Raw genomic sequence first — 19,403 nt, forward strand, 5'->3', positions numbered from 1 at the left:
TGGTGCATGTCGTGAATGTTTGTTAGTGAGTGGTTTCAAGATAATATCACATGCTTTGGAAATGAAGTTCCATGTCTGAATGAAAAGTGTTTCAGAAGCTCTGTCTCACCTAAAAGTTGAGCATGTCCCTGGACCACCTTGTTTGGTTTGAGGATGAACTGGCACTGGGTGTCTGGTGGGAGACACTGGTCCAGCAGATGCACCCCGGGACAGTCTGTGGGACTCATTGGATCCCTCCCAGGTCCTCCTCCAAGTCCACCTCCGTTACTGCTGCTCCCACCGTCCCGTATGTGGCTCATCTTGATGCTGAAGGGAAACTCGTGGCCTGAATGAGAGGTGGTCGGTTAGATGTGAGTGGGGACAGATATCCAACATTAAAAAATAGGACAGAACTTGTGCTGTGCTGCCTTCAGTCAGCGGCATTTTATTTCGTTTTGATATTTGTTATTCAGTGTGAACTACAACACAAAGGATTATGGGAACAGAAAGTCACAGAAATAGATTATCTTCTTTATTCGCTTGTCTCTCCTGGAAATACAATTATTGATTATAATAATCAATCGCCAAAGGTTTTTACAGCGAGGAGAGTTTGAGATCATAATGTTAAGAACAGACAGACTCACCAATGAGAGGGTACGGGGGCTCGTCCTTACAGGAGCTCACCCACAGCCGGTGGTCTTTAACGCAGCCCTGGACAGAGTAAATAAGAAAAGTTGAATCACATGGCACCTTGATCAAATACAGCGCAGAGCTTTGTTTTTTGTTTTTTGCCATTTGGTGCCCTTCAGTTATTGAACACATGTTCAGTTCAGTCTGTGATTTACTCTCGTCTGGCTTCTTGCTTGATTTGTTTCTCATTTTCTTTTCTCTCTGTCAACATCCTCTTTGCTCTTTCTGATTTTGCTACGATGTCTTTACTGAAATTATCGAGCGAAGACCAGTAACAGGACGCGTTCCCCTTCAGGGCTTTCTCCCATTCAAATGTTGCATAACACTTTGATATCAAACCCTATTTCTACCGTCCAGAAGAAATGAAAGCTACAATACAGGCTACTTTCAAAATCAAGTCAGTGGTTTTCTTAAACTCTTGTGAACATTTGATTAAATTATAGTCATTGTACATGAAGCTGAGCATCCACACAGCCTGGTTACTCACTGATATTCCAAACTGCAGCAGAGCCATGCGGATGACATCAGTGGTGGTGTCAGTGTTGCTGACCGCAAGAGTCTTGGCCTGGTGGAAATATGAATGAAACATTATGTAAATCTTGAGTTGTTTATGTTGCTACTGATTTCAATAATTACCTATTTAAACACAGATCATGCAATCAAACAATACTGATTTTTTTTTGTGCCGATGGAAGCAAAAACAAAATCGCAGAGGAAACAGGAGAGTCTTACATATGCACAGTTTCCAATATCCTTTGCAAAGATCTTCAGAGGGATGGTCTTAGGGTCGTCCTTCTCTTTTCCATCAACTATCTGACTGTGTAACGGGAAAGATAAAGGAAAGATGTCAGTGTCAACTTGCATTTCATTCTAATTTATACAGTAGCTAGTGAGACATACAGGGCCAGAATATGATTACATTTGTAAGGATAGCATTAGTTGTTAATACCATAATATAGAATAACAAGTAAGAGAAAGAGATTGTAAAGCCGTAGCTCGGCTCTATTCTTCACTGCAGCTCAGACTTTAAAAATACATCTCATAAATCCTCTCAGTTATGTCCCAGTGGCTTCTATTTCATAACTTCCCCTCTTTCCAAATCAAATATTTCCTGCCCTGTAGGGGAAATGTGATTTGCAACATGAACAAGAAATTGAAAAGGGCTTAAACCAAACATTTACCTCTTGATGAGCACCAGCCACTTGTCCTTGTATTCCTCCGAGCTAAGGTGGAGAGTGATAAAACAAGATCAGAGGAAAATCATTTCAATCGTTTAAAGTTACCGTCTATTTTGGCTGTTATGTAACTCCAGCTGGCTAAAACTGTAGACATCACCACCCCAAGCTACGACTGGATTCCTGGTGATGGAAAATCTAATGAGCGGTTGTGAATTAGTATAAATATGTGTACACCATCGAGGAAAATGCTGAGGTATAGTGCAGCATATAAGAATGTGTGTTGTTCGTGCCTGTTGTGTGTGTGTGGTTATTTACTTTTGTCGGATTAAGCAGTTTCACAGCTGGGAACTGCCTTCACACATGAGGGTTTAGGGATTTTGTGGTTGCTTGTTGAGTCTTCAGTTCCCCTCTATAGTGTGCATATGTATCTCAGAACATGGTGTACACTTTCAGATGTGCACCGAAGTGACTCACAGAAATATGTGTAGTGTGCTTGGCACGAATAACTGTCATGCAATTCAAGCAGATGTACTGAATGAAGTTACATAAGGGGAAATTGTTGCATTGAATTGTTCCTGTCAGTCATTTCTCCCTGCAGGTATTAATTTTCTTTAATGCTGTACAGGATGAATGTGATTACCTGAAGGTAGCCACATAGTTGCAGGTAGGCCAGCCCATGACGAAGCTTCTCTCTCTGTTGGTGCTTCCCTCACACACTTCGTCCATGCAGCTGGCAGTCCACATTTCACATACTCGGACTTGAGACTTCACCTTGAAATGGGTTGGAGACCTAAAAGGATACAGTGTCTTACATTAACTTTAACTTTGGGCACAAGAAAATGATGGTTGATGGAAAAAAACGGCTTTGCACTCCGCATGGCTGTGGTGGGCTTGCTTGTCTGGCCCCTGGCTCCTAAGCTTTCTGAGAATTTGTCTTCAATATGGTTGAATAGCCCTGCCCTAGAGAAACAGCTGAAGGATCCTTTTTTTTTTTCAAAAACCTTACATTTTCATGCTCCACAAGGAGCCTTTTTGGATCCCCTACATTTTCGTCTTGACTTTTAATTTTCTTCAAAACATTTCTCCACAAACCTCATGCATATGGCAACCCTTCGGGAAATCTTAATATAGATTAGAATTATAAAAAGACCCAACTATTTCCAGCATGTTGAAGAGAAGGCGGCGTATTTATCAACCACTGCATCTGTTATTATAGCAGGAGAAACTCTAAATGCACACATGTGGCAAACACACAAACTCTCCCTGCTATCCCACAGCTATAAAGGCACACAAACACACATACACGTCAATTAAAGACACACACATACCAACACACATTCCTCTAACTCACTCTGTTTTCAGCCGCAATGTAATAAAACCAATTATAGCATATGCTCTCTGTGCAGGAAGGGTCAGCTCCGCCCACTGTCACATGACGACAGGTCCTGCTGTTTCTGAATTAAGAGGTGAGTGTATGTACAGTAAGAACACACAGCAGAAGTCACCTTCTGTTTCTACATGTTCATGTGTTTATATGAGGGCATTAGTGCATACGTGTGCTTTTTAAGTGTCTATTTTTGAATGAGTGTGTGTGTGTCTGAGTGTGTGTGTGTGCATGCATGCGTGTTTGTGTGTGTGTGTAATGCAGTTTGAGGGTGGGGAGCCCCATACTTTAGGCCCAAGGCAGGCCAATGTGGCTTTGATCTGAGCCAGGCTTCATATGGGTTTAATTGGCTGGGAAATAATTATATACTGGGAGAAAATGAGGGAGGGTGAAGTGAAAGAAGCAGGCGAGTAAGGGAAGGAGAGTCGAAGGAAAGATGGCAGGAGGACGTAACCTCACCATACCTACTGATAAACTTTTCAGAATTAATAGAAACAGGCACTATGTTTTTTTCAATTATGTTGCTCCTTTGTTTCTCAAATTTGTGTTTCTTTATTTACTTCCTGTTCATGCCTCTCTGTCTCCATTTTTCCGCCTTGCTCTCGCTCCCAAAACCACATAAACACACACGTCTTCTTTCACTCTGTCATTTCAGAAGAACAGACAGAAGGAAACTTACTTGGCTTTGGCGATGAGCAGTGTGTCGGTGAAGAGGAAGAGATGTCTCTCCTGGGTCTGCAGGCCCGTCTTTAGCTGCGTTTGGGCGTGTCCCAGGAATATGCGGCCCAGACACTCGGCCAGGAAAGCCTGAACCAGGGGACACGACTCTGGGCTGACCGGCGTCAGACAACTTTCCCTATGGGGAGAAGAAAGACGTACACTATTTAGACTTAGAGAGAACATTAGAGGTCAAGATGTGTTTGAAGGTCAGTCTCTAAACTACAGGTCTTGACCTCAGTATTGGATTAGGTTTGGGGTCAAATCGCAGTCATGACAGTTTTATCGACGTTATCCCAAAATCACAAAACATTTTTTTTTTTAAATCCAAGCTAACAAGAGAGGAAAAGAGGTTTACCAAACTAAAGATTGTTCTTTAAAGACAACAAGTCCATAATAAGAGTTACAATGCAGCTGATCTGTGACAATCAGAAGACCTGCAGGATAACTCATCACTGTAGGATGCTCAAATGCCATAAATGCAGTTCAACAGCGTAATGAAGATGAGTCTTTTTTTTGTCAGGAAAGATTTTATTCTATTCAACAGTTTAAGCATGTTTACACATCTAAGCCAATAAGCTGCCCAGTTTGACCACTGCCTCCTCTCTTGGTAATTATAAATCTGGGGATGTTGAGCTCCAGGACACTTTGGCAAAACATTTAAAACCCTAAGTAAGTTTCACATGCACAGTTATGTTGAGCTACAGTAAGTGCTTTTATCCTAGTAGACAAGCACCGATGAGAATCTGTTTATTGATGGAAGTATGACCAACTCTGGTTTGGTAGGAGCCTTTTAGCTAGTTGCTATTGGATATTCATACCACATACCAGACAAATGACAACAGTGAAAACATGAACAATTTTACAGACGTGTACATTTCATAGGTTCTCGCTCTAGAACTCGCTATGTTTATTGGTTTGTCCTGTTTGTCCTGTCAGCGTTTATTCTCTTTGACTTCAGCATGGGAACCTCCAGAACTTGGAAAAAGCTGTCGAAAAGGCTTTGATGCCAACAGGCTGTGCCACCACAATTTCCTGAGTCCTATATACTCATAACTGGAACTGAAAGTTAAGCCGCAATTTTCAACCTGCACTGCAATAGTTTGTTAACAAATCATGTATCTTTTTTTTAACGCTTTGGAGCAGCAAAAATATCTGTCAATCCATGTAAGTAAATGTAATAGTGAATAACTGCTATTTCCTCTTGCAATGAACCACTCATCCAACATTTTATTACTTCCAATCTTTTTGTTTTTCTTTTATTAAAAAACGTTTTTGAATTGTAAGTCCACATTTCCTTTTTATCAGGGACAGAAATATATTACATTTTTGTCTTAATCAAAGTAGTATGTTCCCTTGTTGTCAACATGTGCCACTGGTGGACAGATTCAAACGGGGGGATTTCTTTTTTAGAGGAAGAGGAAATACTTCAAGAGCTCCATCCTTTCCTGTTTACTCTCCTCTGCCAGATAAAAGCCCTAAACCTCCTCTTTCATGCACAGAAACCTCACATTTTCAATCTCTTCTTCTGCCTGTTTGTGTCTTTTTCATGTACACAAACATGAACACACCCTTTCCTTAATGAACATTTCATTCCATCTCTTTACATACACATTCTTGATTCTTACACACACAGTTTTGTTGGTAAACCCCTCAATAAATCCAATCTTATCGGGAAGACAGACAAGTCTGGATTGTCTCTCGCACAATAAACCTCGGAGCTGGATTGTGTAACCTATTGGTTATGTAATTAATTAACGTAGAACAGACGGCCACGCTGGATCCCTTCCCCTTTTTGTCTCTCTTTGTGTGTCATCCAAAAATACATCCAAAAAGCGGGCTGAGTGAATTCAATTAAAAGCGATGAATTAGCCAATTAAACGCTGATGCTCTGCGGGACACGTCGCCCTGCAGGACCAGGAATTGGAAACTCATTAAAACTGTGTATAGAAGTGTATAAAAGATGGGATTAGATGAATCTTTCTTCTTGTTTCGGGTTAGTAATGCTTGATTAATAAAGGACATCATGCCATATAACAAACAGTTGTGAGACAAACATCTATTGTTCATGGAAAGAGGAAAACATCTTCCATGTGTTTCAATATGAAATGATCTTACACCCCTTTGAAAATATTGACATAACACAGTCACAGCTATAAATCAAGCCTTTTATCCTCTCTTTGTCAGGGAAAGAAAAATCATCAACATGTAAATCTCATTTTGGAGTCATTCTTTGGCACGCCTATAAGCATTTTCTGCTTCACTTCTGCAGAGGTTCATCAAGTTCAAAGCAGCATCAGCGATCGACTGATGAATCTCTGAACGCGGCAGTAACTGTTCTCTAACGGAGAGTTCAGACAAAAGTCTAAGCCGATATCAGCCTTTTGTTCCTTACTGAAGTTTGTGTTTATTCACATAGGTTAAACATGTGGCTGTATGTGTTCACACATACACTGCAGTAATGCATAAAAATTAAAAACAGAATAAAAACTTAAAGACAAACTGTTTGCCTGATGAAGATCTGGTACCAAAACGCTGTCAATAATTGTGTTTCAGAATTTAGCAGAGTGCAGGCGTCTATTTAAAACAGCCTTAAATTAGAAATCGGAGAATTCAGCAGAAAATATTACAGAAGACAATAAAGAATCCTGCTACTGACTCAATGTAATCACTGAGTCTCGTCTTTGGAATAACCTTCTCCCCTTCGCTTCAGAACACACTTAAATATCAAGTTACATGACAACGGCAAAGGGGTGACAGACCACCGTCGAGGGACGTTGGAGGATTATCAGGCTTTTTGATTAAGAGTTCCAGCATTACAGAGCAGAAGTCTGACATTCCCTTTAAGTTGATCAACACATCCTCTGTTCTGTATGGGGAGATCCTGGAAATGTTCCTGTCAGGAGAGCCCACACACAAAGACACCAATACAAGCGGACAAACCTTCCTGTAAAGCCCCTTTCACGACTCCCTGCCCCAAAAAAGACAACATCTTCCGTATTCAGCACGCATCCCTCCCTCCTGAATGTCAGATTGACAGCTGAGCCGCTCTCCTTTGAGTCTGATGGATGAGCAGCTAATGGCTCCATTGTGCATCATGTGATGTTGATAAATTGAGTGCTTGGCCTGCCCGAAAATGCTTGGACACCTTTGTTGAAGGCACGGCAGTGTGAGGAGAATTGTTGACATTTTGGAACACAATAAGGGGCCAATGAACAACGCAACTAAGAATACTAATGTCCAGGCATGAATAATCAACAGCACAATGATTTATAGAATCGAGGTTTGGTATCAGAAATGAGGGGAAGCATAATAATATATATTTTTCAGCTGCCCCCCTGACTGTGACTTAAAAGGAGAATGGCCGCTGTGTGAACATGTTGATGTTTTCCAAATGAAATGAATCTGCACATTCAGCGGTGCACTGCAGCATGTAAACGTACCAACACACCTGTGTTGTTGTTGTGTTACATGTGATTCACTGAGTCGTTAAATCAGAGGCGGCTCGGACGAGAAAGATGAGTTCAGTCTTCGTGATAGACAAAAACCAAGCGCACACCCTGAAGGCAACAGCTGGACAAACAGCTGTAACTTTCTATTTATCTTCTGCTGCCCTGATAAACTTTTTAATCTTTTTTTTTTGTCTTCTTCCCCCAAGAAAATATTCTGCCAATTATTCACTCTCTTTCAAATTAACTACCTTTTATACTTTCTTCCTCGTTGTGTTTCGGTTACATCTGGTTTTGTTAAACCGCATACTCCATAATTTCATCACAAATGATGACTGTGACCGTGGTGGACCGACACCCTCAGGGCAGGGTGACACACGCTTATATAACTCCATCCATCTGCTCAGCAGCTTTATTGATATCCATCTCTCTCTCTCTCTCTCTCTCTCTCTCTCTCTCTCTGACTGCGGGGCAATCAACAGGTTTCTCTGGCTTCGATCCAACATGAACCAAAAAACATTTGAATTTACAGAAGGCTGCTGGCTGGAGAAGCTCAGCGCGCTGCTTTGTTCCTTGCGCAACATTCGAACTCTGACTTCTACAAAAACGCGGTAAAAGAGGAGAGTCAGAGAAGTGAAGATCTGTGTGTGTGTGTGTGTGTGTGTGTGTGTCATGTGTTTCTGTGTGAGTCCAGAGGGAAATTTTTGGGAAATAAATATGTGTGTAGACTATCTGTGTGTCAGCCACTGAACTTGTACGTGTGTGTCTGCATTCAGAGGATTGCATCAGCAGTTTGACCTCAAATACTGCCAGATAAAGGCTGTCCAGACTGCAGACAAGCAGCAATTGATCCCAGTGTGTGTGTTTGTGTGTGTGTGTGAGAGAGAGAGAGAGAGAGAGAGAGAGAGAGAGAGGACAAAAGACAGTGTGTGTTAACATTCAGATTAAAGAAGGTTTCATTTTGCACCACACACACCAGTCTGTACCGTCTCCTGAATCCACAGTGGAAGCTTTTGTCCATTACCAAAACAATTATACAAGACAATAAAGACCAATTGCAGCCTAAGTTCATTGCTTATTATTAAAAAAACCTGCTTTTAGCTTTATATAGAACTTTAAAGAAAAGTCTTTGGGCTACATTCTGCAAAGACGCCTGCTAATTTATGACTGAAAAGATGCTCTGTGGGAATCGTGTTTATAAGAAAGAGATAGTGGACACTTGAAAGAGGCTTTGTCTGAAAACAAAAAATATTAGAATTACTTCTCTGGTACCACCTCCAATAGGGGACAGGTATCAGCGCTAACAACAGTCTGTTCCCCAAATGGACACTGTTTTATATTACAATCGCAAAAAAATCCACTTGAGGGAGCTGCTTTAGCTCCGTTAAAGAGGGTAGGCGCCCCATGTATGAGTGCTTCTTTCTTGGACCAAACAGGAAGAAAAGAGGGATCTCTCCACTCACTGAAACTTCTACTGAACGGCCAAAGACGATGTCATCGTGATGATCAAACCATGTGTGCTTGAAATGTGATTTTGGAAGTGCAAAAATATAAAGGATGAAGAATGAAGCAGGTTACCAAACGATTAAAAATCTAACTGCTTAACAGCCCCCCCCCCCCCTTTCCTGTTTCCACCTGGCTGAGAAATCCTCGCCCAGAGCTGACTGTGGCTGCAGCAGATCGTTTCCATAGGCAAAGCATAAAGTCATCCCTGGCTGACATTCAATGCTCTCTAACACACACATACACACACACACACACACACACACACACACAGGGACGTACACACACACACACAGAGGATGAAGTCATAGTACTGAAACTCTTCCCTTCTTTTCAGCCAATAAAGAGAAGTGACCAGAGGCTGTCAGCCATGATATCCTTTGCAGATCTGTCTATTAAATGCAGGAAATGTCTTTTGCATGATGTGAGTGTGTGTGTGTGTGTGTGTGTGTGTGTGTGTGTGTGTGTGTATGTGTGTCCTGGCATTTGTCATTTTGAGGACCAAATGTCTCCAAGAAACCATGGAAATCTGTAGCTATGAACATTTTCTGTAACTTCATTCAGGTTAGGAGTTTGTTTTCAGGCTGAGATAGGAACGAGGTTATGTAAACAAACTGTGACATTTACATGAATACAAATGTGTGTCTGTCTACTGGAGACACTGATAGAGAGGTAAATGTCACGTGCGTGCATTAAAGAGTATCGGTGCTTTGCATCTCAGAGTTGTGTGTGTGTGTGTGTGTGTGTGTGTGTGTGTGTGTGTGTGTGTGTCTGTGTGTGTGTGTGTGTTAACATTCAGGTGTTTTTCGGACTCGTGTGTCACTTTGCAGGGACACTGTGGCTTTTAATGAGTGAGAGTGTGAGGTCAGGGCGGTCAGCCATTCATATGTTTTTATGCTCTATGCTGCAGCCACCTTCCTCCCTGCAGTATAGATTTCATTGCCTGAGGGGTAGGGGGTATTTTTACTCCACTTTGAATCCATAATACCCCGTGCTGTACTGTAAGCCTGCAGGCTGCAGGATGAGGTTATACTTCTGGATGGCGTTTAAGTTTGTGTGTGTGTGTGTGTGTGTGTGTGTGTGTGTGTGTGTGTGTGTGTGTGTGTGTGTGTGTGTGTGTGTGTGTGTGTGTGTGTGTGTGTGTGTGTGTGTGTGTGTGTGTTTGTGTGTGTGTGGAGATGATGTAAGTGAGCTGAAGGCCAGAGAGCACATCAGCACCTCTTTGACTGATGCGAAGGGCAGGACAGAGGGAGAAACAGAAGGACTCCCCCCTCACAGACAAGTTGGAAATAAGGTTTGAGTTGAGAAATGCATGAAACGGCTTTTTGAATAAAGGCGATGCTCAAGTGTTTTTTTGAGTTTGACTTACGGATCAAATGTTGGAGCACTTAGATTGTAATTCAGCTTTAAACTTGGCATCAAGGAGGAAATTAGTACATAAGTGGTCATGCATTTAAGACTGTAACACAAAGACCTTTAGCTGTTCAAAGTCGTAAAAAGAGACGCCTCAAATGATCTGCGATTAGGAAGCATTTTCCTTGGAAAGTTCTTCCTCTGTAGCTTTGGCTTTGCCTCGCTAACACAGGGCTTACAGTCTAAGACTGTAGCAACTATATATCCACTACAGTATGCTACAGATTTAGTTTAAAATAATGACACACCACCTAGAAAAAAACTAGAGAGTTTCAGGCTTTGTAAAGTTGTTCCCTCAGAAAATGTTTGCTGTGTTTTAGCTTTGGCGTGCTAACTCAAGGCTAACCAAGCCTAGCTTTTTTGCACAAGGTCTTCTTTCTGTCCCCAGAGTCCGAACCGAACATGGAGAAGAAGCATTGAGTTTCTATGCTCCGTATATCTGGAACAAACTCCCAGAAACCTTCAGGTCTACTGAAACTCTTCTTCAAGATCGAGGCTGAAGAGCTGTTTGGAGCTGCTGTTCATTTATTTATACTTAGTATATAACTGCACTGTAACTTTCACTCATCTTTAAATGTCCTCTTTTAAAGTGTCTTTCTGCCCTTTGTCGTTAAATGTGCCATATTAATAACCTTGCCTTAAATATATTCAGATATAAGCAGAAAATCCCCCTGACTGTCCACTGAGTTATTAGATAAACACAACAGTGCTTTTCTCCCTTTGTAACATTGCCTGAGCCAGTTATGTGCCTGGATAAAGAGCACAGTTGTGATCCAATAATGAGACCAGAGCTGCCAAGTGTTGCTGGCAGAACTGGTGTATCCATTAAAAGTCTATTTATCAGGCTTAAGGGGGGTGTTATTGTTTTTGCACAACAGTAACTAAGCATGGAGATGGTCTGAAAGCACAAAAAGTAAAAGAAAAATCAATCATTTTAGTCACGTTTCTGAACAAAATATGAACGTTTAATGACATTACCTGCTGACAGATATCTCAATGACCGTCCACCTTTACCTACTGTGAGTCATCTGACTGCTATAATTTCACATGACTCCCCTTTTACGCCCCCCACCCCCCGTGAACCCTCATATCCACATCCGGACTTTAATGAACACCTCAGACACGGGAGTTTCTGACCCCAGGTGACCTCGAGTGCCCCTACACCTCCTGATGAGAGCCCAAAGGTTAAGGGTGACAGCTGAGAGTGTCAGGCCCTGGCTCCATAACTCCTGAGACTCTTTAACACACACACACACACACACACACACACACACACACACACACACACACACACACACACACACATACACACACATACACACTGGTCCAACTGAGCGACTTTCACTCAATAGTTAGCCTGTCTTTGCTCTTTTTCTACGCCTGCAAACTGAATAAGTGAGTTGTCCTTTCTCACTTTCCGAAGCACACACACACGCACACACTCACTGCCCTGAGAGCACTGACCCATTTAACAGTGTGGAGTGTTTCCCTCGGCACTGGTCTAAATGGTTCAATTTCACAGTTAAGCGTGCAGCAGCTCAGCCTGATCCCTCTGCAAACACTGAAGAAAGTGACACCAGCTCGCACACACATCATAAACATGTCAGACAGTCGCACCACATCAGGTTTCATCCCCAGACATACGCTCACATCAGACATAAATGTGGCATAAAAACATGTATTTTAAAGCCCAGAAGTCCTTCAAAAGGCAGTTTGGGGTTTCTCAGACGCCGCTACATTCCTGATCCGACTCTCCACTGATGTCTTCATTTACCTTCTTATTTTTCTTAAAACATCGAGTTTTTAAAGATCGAAAAGTTTTTTTCCTTCTTCTTTTAAAGTCTCCAAAAGCTTGTACTAGTAAAGATGTATAGTCAAAGATTTTGTTAAAAAAAAAACACCCTCCCCCCCAAGGGGTCTGTAATGGTCTATTTCCGACTTGTTAAAGGAGAAGGAAGGGATCTGTGTGATAGGAGGATGATGAAAAGCCTGATAGCTCAGCGAGAAGTTAGTGTTTGATCCCTGTCTTAGCCATGAATGAGTTAGGGAGGCCCACTCTAATGTCAGAGACACATTTAAGGCAAAGCAAGAGGAGTATTGTGGATATGGAAAGTCTATTCTGTAAAGCCAGAAAGAGCGTGCAACTTAGAGCAGACCAGAGGAGGCTCAAACTTCCAATTCTGCTCCGAGGTTTTAACCAACAGCCACTCAGCTTCCCTTCGTTCATCTAGTATCTGTGCATGCTATCACTTTCTAATATCCCTGGGTCTGTGTTTCTGGGGCTGGATGGCAGAGAGAACTCATTGCAAAGTATAAGACATTTGGTAGTCATCATCAACCAGCCAGCCATTAAACACATCATGTTTGTAGGGGAAGTCTTCTTAAAAGTTCATTAAAGGCTTAAAGGTTTCTTTTTATGCAGATGACACCATGCTCAATATCTCTTATGAGCCCAACACTAATAACCAAGTAAACACTATCAAGGCTGTTGAATAACTTCATTCAACTGAAAACAGTCCAGTTTGAAGACAGACACTAAACCTCACCACATCGCACCACAACTTGTTTTTTTGTTTTCAGTTTAACTTCTACCTGCAGGTATCTACGTCTAATCACACAATAGTGATATTATCCTATTAAGAGAGTGGGGGGCTGACTTGCTGCAAAGGCATGAGGTCAGATTTCAAACCCACGGCTGCTGCGAAAGTTGTTGGTTGAACTTATAAACCCTCTTCTATCATGGCCTTAGTAAAGGTCGGGCATCAGAACTTTAAAGGACCAGAAAGAAATAGTTAACTTGGAAGTTAAAGAAAATCCTACAACTACAAATTTATGAGGAATTTTTGCAGGAAAACTCATCCAGCTGTTTAAAGCTTTCTGCAGCAGGCACATCCGTAACAGCATCTACTGAGAGAAGCCATTGCTCTATGGAGGCCAACAATGATGTCAGAATGGCTCTAGTGTGTGTGTGTATGTGTGTGAACTCATACCTGGATGTGCTTCTGGATCTGGTAAGTGCTTTGCTGATGACCAGTGAGGGAGCTGACTGTCGCCTCTGGGCCAGGGTCTTCATCTTCTGCACAAGCAAAGAGAGAGAGAAAGGACGACATGTCAATAAAAGAGGTGAATAAAGGAGATTTTTTTTTGCATTTCAGCATTCTCTCTGGCTGCATTTGGATGTTTACTGAGGGAGACCAAATAGTTCAAAGTCAGCACTGCTTGGTTCTGGTTTCTGGCTTTGGTCAACACAGGAAACACATAAGAGGATAGTGACTGAGAGAAAAGGAGAAGTGACAGCAGTGAAGAAGGAAAAGAGGAAAAGAGGAAGTCAGATAACTGGTTAAAGATGGCAGCTGAATGAAGAAAAAAGTGACAGAGGGATGAAGAAGGAGGTTGAAGTTGTGAAATAAGTCGTCTGGCATTGCACAATGTCTGAAAGCCCTCATGTAATCACACTGTAACATGATAAATAGCACGTTCCCTCAGTGAGGTATGACAGGCATCCCACAGCCTTTTCAATTAAACCTATTTACGACATACTGAAAGCATGTGAGCCCTCAGACATGCTGACCCCCCCCCCTCCCGTAAAAGCATACACTACAGTCATTCAATCTGGAGAAAGAAAGGTTTTCAAAAAGTCACAAGTATCGTCAGAAACTAAATTGCTTCCCTTTGTGACTTCAGGGTAACATTCTTCCCATGGAGGGAAGAATTTGACTCATGTTAGTCATACTGACAATAAAGTGAAACACGATGTGCATCATGGGTCACAAGACTGAGAGCTTGAAGAGGAGAAAAGATACATCAACTTGACATTTCTCCAAACATGTAAAACAAGAGACAAACCCAGCCTGAAGCTCTGTGTCATGACCTTCTTCTGAGTTTTTGTCCTTTTATAATCATTTGTTTTGCTTTCCTATCAACCTGCATCGATGTGATGTTCTGATTTCCACTTAAAGTTAAAGCTGCTGTGTGCACTAAGGTTGTCAAAATGATGGATTCTTCAACACTATTCAATACAAATATCATCTCTATTATTCTAATTATTAATATTGTAAAGTACCAAACTTGAAAAAGACATCTATTTCACAAGAAAGGAACGTAGGAGGAGAATAAATCCAACAAAAAATTGCAAGTGAACTCTGCAAATGAATCGTTGTCAACATATTTGTACAATCTAAACAGTGTGCAGGAGTTGCCTGCAATATTTATATATTTAACAATAAGAAATGACCCAATATTTAGTACCTAGGACTTCTATTTTTGTTGCTGTGATTCCAAAACAGGTATCGATATCATTTGATTTTTACCAGACTGTGACAATCCTAGTGTGCACAACAAAGTTCAAATCATGAGCAAAAAAAGAAGCACTGATCCTTTAAATGACTGATTAAGTTATTGTCTCTGTTTCAAAAAAATATGAACAAACACACAAGAATAAACTCTCAAATGGGAAAAAAATAAATGTAATAAAATTGCCATAAGCTGATGTTATTTTACTACAAAGGTATGAAACATCTACCTCATTGACTTTTGGGCCAGTTTCCTCGTGTTTATGGTTTGTTGAAAGCATTGAAGTCTGGATCAGAGTGAGACTTTTATTAGTTTCATGCAACAGGCTGACCCAGTTAAAGTTTGCAAAGTCAGCAATATTAGCAATATTACAGAAGTGATTTGCTTCTGTTTTTCTTGTTTTTTTTGAGACATTTTGTGCAATCAAGGCATGAAGTTGACACTAACAGAGTGACATGCTTGTTTCCTCTGCTGGTGAGAGGTGATTGACAGGAAGCATGCAGCACTGACACAAAAACAATCCACTTGAAGATGAAATAACAACAATGACACTTATTGTGAAAGAACAAAAACATGCCCTGATGTCTCAATTGTGCAGACACCAAGTAGGACGCATGTCTCATTTGGTTTTTCAGACACAGCGAATGAAAGAGTACACACTGAAACAGTTGTCACGATACCAGTATTTTAAATTAAGATATGATACTAGTAGAAAACAAAGGCAACATCAATAACTGTTTGGTTAACATGGAAACAGAAATATAACTCCTAGACACAAAATATTGGGAAATGTATTGTTTTTGAGCTCCGAAAATTGTAATCCATCAAGATTACAAAAATAAATTGGAGACGTTTCAGTAATGTGTTTGCACAATTTAGACAGTGTCACCTCCTCTGCTCTCTGTCTGATTGTAAGAGACGTAAATTTGGGTATTCATGAGATGCCAAAAGGACTTGAGAAACATCGGTATTTGCCGACCAGTGAATTTAAATGATCCACTGCTGCTTTCTCCCTCCCGCTAACGGCATCTTTGGGTTAAAATATGGATAAATATCTGTGTGTTTTTTTTAAAGCGTAGGTACTTTTTGTTACTACAGATCATGAAAATGTAGGTTGTCTCATTATAAAACATGTGATATTGATATTGTTTTAACATTTTAAAACCTTAGTTGAGACTTTAAACATGTTTAATATAATATGATATATAATGTAAGTGCAGCTCAAGGTAGGCTCTCAACTCTGCGACACAAACATCTCAACACAAGTGACTCCACAGGGTGAAGGGAGGCATGTGGAAACTCTACATTCACAAAGCAGAGCTGCACTTTCTCAGCTCGGTCTGACACCTCATTCCTCACAACCTAACAAAGCTGAAAAAACTTCCCAATCCAGGCCCAAGCGCAGCAATAAAAATATGAGCTGCAGCAACATTTTGAGGTATTTATGACACCAAAAAAAAAAAGAAAAAAAAACACGAGCAACAAGCCAAGGTCTGGGAAGTGGTTGAATACTTGTGAAAACATTATGAAAATAACAGAAACTGCATAGTGGGGCCCAAACGTGATGAATCAGGTTGGAGGGATTGGATGGCAACACTAGGAACTACTGTACTGAGTTTACAGAGTGAATATTTGTGGGTTGGTCTGCTTATTAAACCTCAATCACTGGGTATGAAACACTCAGCTCAGCTTTCTCTGACAGATAAAGGCAACACGACGCACAGAACAGAACAGCAGACCTTTGTTTCATCAGAGGAGATTCATCCAAGGTTATAACTGAGGTTTCAAAACTCATTCGTCCACTTTTATTTCAAACTCGTGCAACAATTTTATGCAGCTTTGTGGCAGCTCTCAGCTCACCTTCACCGCTCACACCCTGCCAGCAGAAACATGCAGTTACTCGTTTTAAACAGGCGCTGGATGAGGGCGCTGTTTACTACAACTTCACTGACCAGCTGCTGGAGAATCAGCTCTCCTGTCTTATTAGGGCCAAACCGAGTCAAAGACCAAAAGCGAGGAGAGAAATATGCAACAAATAACTGCAACAATGTGGAGTGCATTGGCTGGAATTTAGGGACTAGAAACCACATTTGAATGACATATAAAGACTAACAGTAACTGAATATAAATCTGATCTGTTGTCTCCACAGCAAGAATTCTGCTCTGTGTTTGCACGCTGACTCCTCTCTGTCTGATTAACTAATTATCGCTATCAGCACATTATCCTCTTTTGTTATTGGCTTCTTTTTGGCTCCACAGCTCAGTCAGATGCAGTGTCATTCAACAAAAGACTGATATGCTGTATGCTGTAGACAAGTAAATAAAGGAATTTATTTCATCGAACAAGGATTTGGAAACTATAGCACAAATCACAGAAGAAGTCCACTGATATGAAGATTTGAGAAAAAAAAAAACAGTTCTCCCACATGTTTGATCTAGACGACAAAAGTCTGAGTTTTCAGAAAGGGGAATTCAAAAAGTGATTTAGAAAAGAAAGTCAAATGGAAACAAATCAAAGAAAATTCTCGATTATTCCTTGATATTTAAATAAAATATGTTAGCGCTCAAAGATCATCTCCAGAAGGGACTTCCACCTGAAGCACACCAACACACACGCAGATTTGCTCAAATATTACAACAAAGTAATCAGGTAATCAAACACAAATTGAATAAAATAATGTTATGAAAAAGCAACCAATCACGAAGCTCACCCTTATCATTTTAAACACCAGACTGGCAGTTCACGCAGAGACATAATAGGAGAATGAAACTTTGCAAAGGTTGTGAATTAAATCAATCAATGTTCTTAAGATGAGCTCAGTGAGAGACTCCGTGCGTAAAGGCGCACACATAGTACACATCCATCTCTCCATCATTGCTCTCCCTCAGAGGAGCGTCTCTTCTACCTTTTTGTTGTCGGGGAGCGCTTTGCTGTCTCCCGTCAGAGAGTCGGACCTCTTCTGTCCCATCGTCCCCTGCTGCGGTGACATGCTTTCCATCAAGACAGTATAGATCCACGGAGACAGTATATTCCCATGGTATGAGAGTAAGTCCAAAGTTTATCCCGCGGATAGGAGTGCACGAGCCCGAGGAGGATCCATGATGGAGATGGAGATCAAACCTGTGCGCTGCTCCTCTCTGTCTCTGTCTCTGTCTGTGTCAGTGTCAGTGTGAGTGTGTGTGTCTGTCTGAGCGCTGTTTGCTCTGAGCGCACAGACTCCGGTCGTCCTCTACTCACTCCGATGTTGTGAAGTGAGCGGGGAGGAAACACGTGACTTCCACTACTGCTTTTCAAAATAAGACCGTGTTTACCTTGATTGTTTCGTGTGTGAGTCCAAGTAGTAGAGTAACACCAAGCATTAAGTCATACCAAGGAAAACAATAATTACGAATTTAATACGAACCAAAAAGAGTTACGTTTTTTTTTAAATGGTGTTACATTTTCATTGGGGGAAAAACAAGGTCATATACCGGAGCAGAGCAGGAAACAAGGTTGCAAATGTGTAAAGGCAGTTTATCCTCCTTGATGGATACAGCAGTGGAGGAGCCAGACTGTTTTGACTGTGGTGGCCTTAAGTGTGAGGTGAGCAAACACACATTAGTATTTATTTACCCTCTCTATCTTCACTCATCATGTTTACTATCTTTACAAGCTATATCCTACAGGTTTTCTATTCCTGTGAACACAACAGGTTGGGGGCACTTATCCGATGAGTCCTTGGGAAAGACCAGAGGCGCTGCTTACCAATATGCAAGGCAGGCTACAGCCCCCCGCCCCCCCCCCCCCCCCCCCGAGGGCTGACAAATTTTGTACCAAAACAGTGGCTCAGAATGTGCATTTTTTTACAATGACGGTAGGATACCTCCCTAATGAGGCCCCATCTGATGATATTCAATGTTGTTCCAATATTCCCATGAATACTTAAGTTGGTCATTTAGAGTTGCCTTTGGTGTCAAAAATGTTTGTTTAACAATATGGCGATTAATGTTTATTAGAGTGCCCCAGCTGACTCTAAAATCGCCACTGGGCAAGACACTTAACCCCAAGTTGCTCCCGCTGCTTCGTTTATGGTGTGTAAATGTGCATGAATGGGGTCGTTAGAGTTTAGGTTTATCCAAGCCATCAACATGACCATGACGTCACCTTTGATTGGATTAGAACAAAAATGTATAAACTTTAAGCAGAAAGAGGCTGAGTTAAGCATTAACTTGCATTAAAACAAATGTAAACATTTAAATGTTATGATGATCTGTTCACCGAAATCAGTTCATCTTGTTTTGTGTCTTTCATTTTGAAAACAGGACTAACTTTCTCTCCTGGTCTGATTTGCGTTACTTGACACAGCTCATGCATCTGAGCATTGGTTTAACTCCTGAGCTTGTCTGTGTACCTACAAGTTGTGTGTGTTTTCATTTGAAGGACCCATCGTATGTTCTCCTTGTCTGGCCGTCAGTAACATATAGAAGCTGACTGTTCATGTATGAGAGGAAAGCAGTTAGCAGAGGGTCCACGCCAGGTGTAAGAATGTACTCTGAGGGCCAAGAATAACATGACTGATGAGGAGGAATGTCCACTCTATTTTTTCTTCTATAAGCATGACGCATGCTTAGGCTAATTTGCCTTATAGCTATAGCTACAGTTACAGTACACCTCACTGAAGGAAAACTGTCAGAGTGGGTGGGGGTGTTTACTTTTAAAAACCTGAAGGGGGAGGAGGAGGACCCACCTCCACTAAAGCTGAAGTCCAACCGCTATGTTTATTATGGAAACAGAACTTGAATAATTGGGATTAAATA

The 19,403-nt window shown here is 41.3% G+C and overlaps 1 protein-coding gene across 1 annotated transcript in view; it reads right to left on the bottom strand.

The window, feature by feature from the left end:
* The window catches only part of arhgap20 (Rho GTPase activating protein 20), a 36,583-nt gene extending 18,781 nt beyond the window's left edge, over window positions 1–17,802 (bottom strand). Inside the window, exons 1-9 of the mRNA XM_020632001.3 lie at window positions 17,513–17,802; window positions 13,304–13,389; window positions 3,911–4,087; window positions 2,488–2,637; window positions 1,851–1,892; window positions 1,402–1,486; window positions 1,157–1,234; window positions 624–690; window positions 110–325 (exon numbers count right to left, since the gene is read on the bottom strand). Of these exons, the coding sequence (XP_020487657.2) occupies window positions 110–325; window positions 624–690; window positions 1,157–1,234; window positions 1,402–1,486; window positions 1,851–1,892; window positions 2,488–2,637; window positions 3,911–4,087; window positions 13,304–13,389; window positions 17,513–17,605 (994 nt within the window). The 5' untranslated portion in view covers window positions 17,606–17,802. The remainder of the gene's footprint in view (window positions 1–109; window positions 326–623; window positions 691–1,156; window positions 1,235–1,401; window positions 1,487–1,850; window positions 1,893–2,487; window positions 2,638–3,910; window positions 4,088–13,303; window positions 13,390–17,512) is intronic.
* Window positions 17,803–19,403: the final 1,601 nt, after the last annotated feature.

Source organism: Labrus bergylta, chromosome 13, assembly GCF_963930695.1.
Source record: "Labrus bergylta chromosome 13, fLabBer1.1, whole genome shotgun sequence".
Taxonomy (NCBI): domain Eukaryota; kingdom Metazoa; phylum Chordata; class Actinopteri; order Labriformes; family Labridae; genus Labrus; species Labrus bergylta.